Source organism: Sinocyclocheilus grahami, unplaced genomic scaffold (assembly GCF_001515645.1).
Source record: "Sinocyclocheilus grahami isolate Dianchi unplaced genomic scaffold, SAMN03320097.WGS_v1.1 scaffold454.1, whole genome shotgun sequence".
Classification (NCBI taxonomy): Eukaryota; Metazoa; Chordata; class Actinopteri; order Cypriniformes; family Cyprinidae; genus Sinocyclocheilus; species Sinocyclocheilus grahami.
The window spans coordinates 683,124-687,683 of NW_015505633.1; the positions used below are offsets into that span (position 1 = coordinate 683,124).

The 4,560-nt window shown below is 36.6% G+C and overlaps 1 protein-coding gene across 3 annotated transcripts in view; it reads left to right on the plus strand.

The window, feature by feature from the left end:
- The window catches only part of LOC107552637 (retinoic acid receptor RXR-alpha-B), a 69,784-nt gene that overhangs the window by 23,060 nt on the left and 42,164 nt on the right, over positions 1 to 4,560 (plus strand). For all 3 annotated transcript variants that reach the window (XM_016234569.1, XM_016234570.1, XM_016234571.1), the window contains exon 2: positions 1,632 to 1,763. In XM_016234569.1, the coding sequence (XP_016090055.1) occupies positions 1,632 to 1,763 (132 nt within the window). The remainder of the gene's footprint in view (positions 1 to 1,631; positions 1,764 to 4,560) is intronic.

Below are 4,560 nucleotides of genomic sequence, written 5' to 3' on the forward strand. Positions count from 1 at the left end.
GCGAAATGGTCCTACCATTGTCAGGTCCCTGAGGGCAGCCCACTTGGGGAGGAAAGGATAACACCTCAGTATACGGTGCCCAATCCTCCTCAGTGCCCTCACGGAGGTTTATTGATACCCCTGCCACTCTCGGTGCTTCAGGGCTCAGTGAGCTCCGACGAGCGAAAATCCCAGCTGCCGCCCGGCAACGGTACGGCACGGGAGAGCTCGCCCCCTCAAGTGAGGGTGCTACAGCAGTCAGGTCGGTTGTTCCCTCAGTGCCCTCACGGAGGTTCATTGATACCCCTGCCACCTCGGTGCTTCAGGGCTCAGTGAGCTCCGACGAGTGAAATTCCCAGCTGCCGCCCGGCAACGGTGCAGCACGGGAGAGCTCGCCCCCTCAAGTGAGGGTGCTACAGCAGTCAGGTCGGTCGTTCCCTGCCGATCATCCGCTTCAGGGCACCGAACTGGCTCCTCTAATAATACCAGAGGCCAGCCTCGAGAGGTTGAATATCTTAATAAATGATAAATAAAAATATCTTAATTTGTGTTTCGAAGATGAACATGTGAAATTAATTTGTGATGGTAATTTTTGCCAGATTTTAGATTTTTGGGTGAACCACCCCTAAGTAAAAAATAAAAGCTTGATTACTGCAATGCACTTTATGTTGGTCTCCCTGATAAGTCTATTAAGAAATTAGAGATTCTCCAACCTTGAATTGTTTTAAGAAATCTTTAAAGACTTATCTTTTTAAAGCTGCTTACTGTAACTGAGTATGTTTTATACTCTTTCTTTTTATTGTGTTGTTCATTGCTGTTTTTATGCTGTTATGCTGTGTTAGCGCTATGGTTTAAGAAACTCATGCTCGTTGTTGTAGCGCTTTGGGTTAAGAAAAGCTCATGATAAATAAAATGCATTATTATTATTATTATTAAAGTAATTGTGAAGTTTAAAATAAGAAATAAAATTGAAATTGTAAGAAATAAAGTCATAAATTCTTTATTTTTCTTTGAGGCGAAAATAGGTTTCAAGACGCTCTCAAAGAAAAAAATAATCCCATATGAGATCTCTTTATTTTGCCATTCTTTTTATCCTAGACAACAAGATTAAAAAGGAGAGCAAATGGAAATCAGACTTTCCCTTTAAATCTCACACGTGTCTAGTTTCATAAGAGATCTCAATAATGCCATGAACCGTTTAAAGATTTGCCAGATAAATTATTTTCACAAATAAAAGTCAATGTGAACTTAAACATTTCTAATCAATTTCTTCCCAAATAGTTTTCTTTCAGAATTGTTTCTTAATTTCTTAAGAGCAACCTCTAAGATATTTACTGATATCTAAACTGTAAAAATGAATTTTTGATTCAGATTATGAGTGTTTTATAAAAAAAAAACTACTGTTTCAATCTTTCTACTTCAAAATTTCACTAATAATTCAATGTGTTACTGGCCATTTCTTTGTGATTATTTGTGGAATTTATTTGTATTTTTGTACTGCCTTGTAAATTAAAGCACTGCATATTGAAGATCCATCCATAACAGTTTTGAGAAAAGTGTAATGTGTCCTTTCACATATTGGTCTGAAATCCTCACCTGATTGCAGTGGAAGTGAGTGACTCTCACCCACTTCTTTTGTGTCACACACACAGGGCTCCTGAAAAACTCCTGCTCAGTAGCGCCGCCGTGTTTGCGGAGCCGGCCGGGCGATGCTGGCAGTTCGCTCAATGGCTGCTCCGGCTTCACGGGTACATACCCTCTACAACAGCGCAGGATATCCACAGGTATAAAACATACATTCACATGCACAAACACATCAGAGCACCTGCGCTTGCCACATAGACACATTCGATCAGTCTTTTAATTCAGAGGAAAGCCATCTGGTTTCTGTTGAACTGATTTTGCCCTGCAGTGCTGGATCATCCACGCGTAACGTCAGCGATTCAACACTGTAGGGCAAAATCAGTCTTCATTCCAAGTGTAGGATGTCTTGTCCTGTCATTCCCAAACAGAGCTCAAGATACAGTTTCACTCATGAGAAACAGTTTCTGGTTCAAACGTGTTACAACAAAGCCCATATAAAGAGCGTCTCCCCTGGCCCCTGCGTTAATGGACACGTTTCACTGGTCTTATTCCTGCATGTGATGTTTCAACATGATGTATTGTCATGCTGTAGGTCTCTTTGTTTTCAGTTGGTTTTCAGCTGTCGTACAGCAAGTTTGTTTTTTTGTGTGTGTGTCTTCTTTGTTAAGACCTTCGTTCATCTTTGGAACACAAATTAAGACATTTTTGATGAAATCCGAGAGCTTTCTGACCCTCCATAAACAGCAAGGGCCCTACCACGGTCAAGGCACAGAAAGGTAGTAAGGACATTGTTAAAATAGTCCATGTAACATCAGTGGTTCAACCGTAATTTTACGTAGCTATGAGAATACTTTATATTAGGAGAAAATAGGAGGAAAATTGTTGAATAAAGTTGTTATTTTTGTTTTCTTTGCGCACAAAAAGTACAAAAAAAGTACAAAAAGATTGTGGTATACCATCACTGTCTATGCAGGGTCAGAAAGCTCCTGGATCTTAATTTGTGTTCCAAAGATGAGCGAAGGTCTTACGGGTTTGGAATTAAGGTGAGTAATTATTGACATTTTTGGAACAATACTTACACAGCTTTCATTAATCTTAATGCTACAAATGGACTCTTATTATAAAGTGTTACCATTTCATTTCAACTGTCATGCTTAAAGATGCACATATTTAAATCTATACACAAAGGCTATAGCAGTGGTTCTCAACCCGCGGCCCGTCACGAATTCAAATGCGGCCCACCATGCTGAACACAATAAAAAAAATAACTTTCAGTTTTACAATTCATTTTAGTTTTTACATTAATTAAAAAATTTACTAAACAAATATAAGCTATAATGTTTTTGTTATGTAAAATAATTGTTTTTCATAAAAAAAATTTCAGACATGAGCAGACCTGTTCTCACGTAATTAATGTTACGCATTTAACGAACACTTACAAGCACTTTGGCAGAATTCAATTCAAATAGTCATGTTTGAATGTATGTTTAAATCAGAAACTGATTCCGAAGTAGAAGAGGAAAAGCAAATAATACAGGGTTATCTGCAAGTCAATGCATTAGAATGCTAATGCATGTTATGTATCACTCTCTACAACATCAAGACACACAGCAGTAATTGATATCATTATGACTGTTATTAAACAGCTAATAATGTGTTGCTAATGTTACACAAACCATGTTACACACCCGCTCGCCATGCAGACAGCTACCTCCTAGAAATCAACATCCTTAGGTGGAAACAGTTTGCTTATGATATGAAAAGCCCCAAGCCATAGAGCGAAGGTCTTACGGGTTTGGAATTAAGGTGAGTAATTATTGACATTTTTGGGTGAACTATCCCTTCAAATATTCTTAACAGATGCAAGTTTTGAGTTTGCTGATGTAGTAGTAAATGTTAGTCCTGCAGTCACTAATTTTATCCCTTAAAACTCATCAAACTTTGATAATCAAAATGACATATTTAAACGATTTTCCCAGTGAAAATATTGTTTTCATGGCTTAAAATTGCTTGAATATTACTCTACATCAGTGGTCCTCAACCCGCGAATTCGTCACGAATTCAAATGCGGCCCACCATACTGAACACAATTAAAAAACAATTATTTTTAGTTTTACAATTCGTTTTAGTTTTTACATTAATTAAAAAATTTACTAAACAAATATAAGCTATAATGTTTTTGTTATGTAAAATAATTATAATGTTTTTCATAAAAAAAAATTTCAGACATGAGCAGACCTGTTCTCACGTAATTAATGTTACGCATTTAACGAACACTTACAAGCACTTTGGCAGAATTCAATTCAAATAGTCATGTTTGAATATATGTTTGAATCAGAAACTGATTCCGAAGTAGAAGAGGAAAAGCAAATAATACAGGGTTGTCTGCAAGTCAATGCATTAGAATGCTAATACATGTTATGTATCACTCTCTACAACATCAAGACACACAGCAGTAATTGATATCATTATGACTATGTTATTAAACAGCTAATAATGTGTTGCTAATGTTACACAAACCATGTTACACACCTGCTCGCCATGCAGACAGCTACCTCCTAGAAATCAACATCCTTAGGCGGAAACAGTTTGCTTATGATATGAAAAGCCCCAAGCCATAAGTTGACGGGATTGGTTATGTATTTGTGACCGCAATGGTGTTGACTGAAGAATTTGCATGTTTTGTTTTAAAGCATATTAAAAACACTGGATAGACATGTTAAAAATAACATTAAAAACTTATGACATCAAAAAATTTACATTAAGATTAATAAGCTATTTTTCTTTGTTAGTTCATTTGTAGTTCACTAATAATAACGAATGGAATTTTACTGTAAAGTGTTACTGGTTAATATGTAGCATATTAAAGGGGTCATATGATGCTTTTTAAAGATCATTATTTTGTGTATTTGGTGAAAGAGAATATGTTGGCATGCTTTAATGTTCAAAAAACACATTATTTTTCAAATACTGTACATTATTGTAGGTCCTCTATGC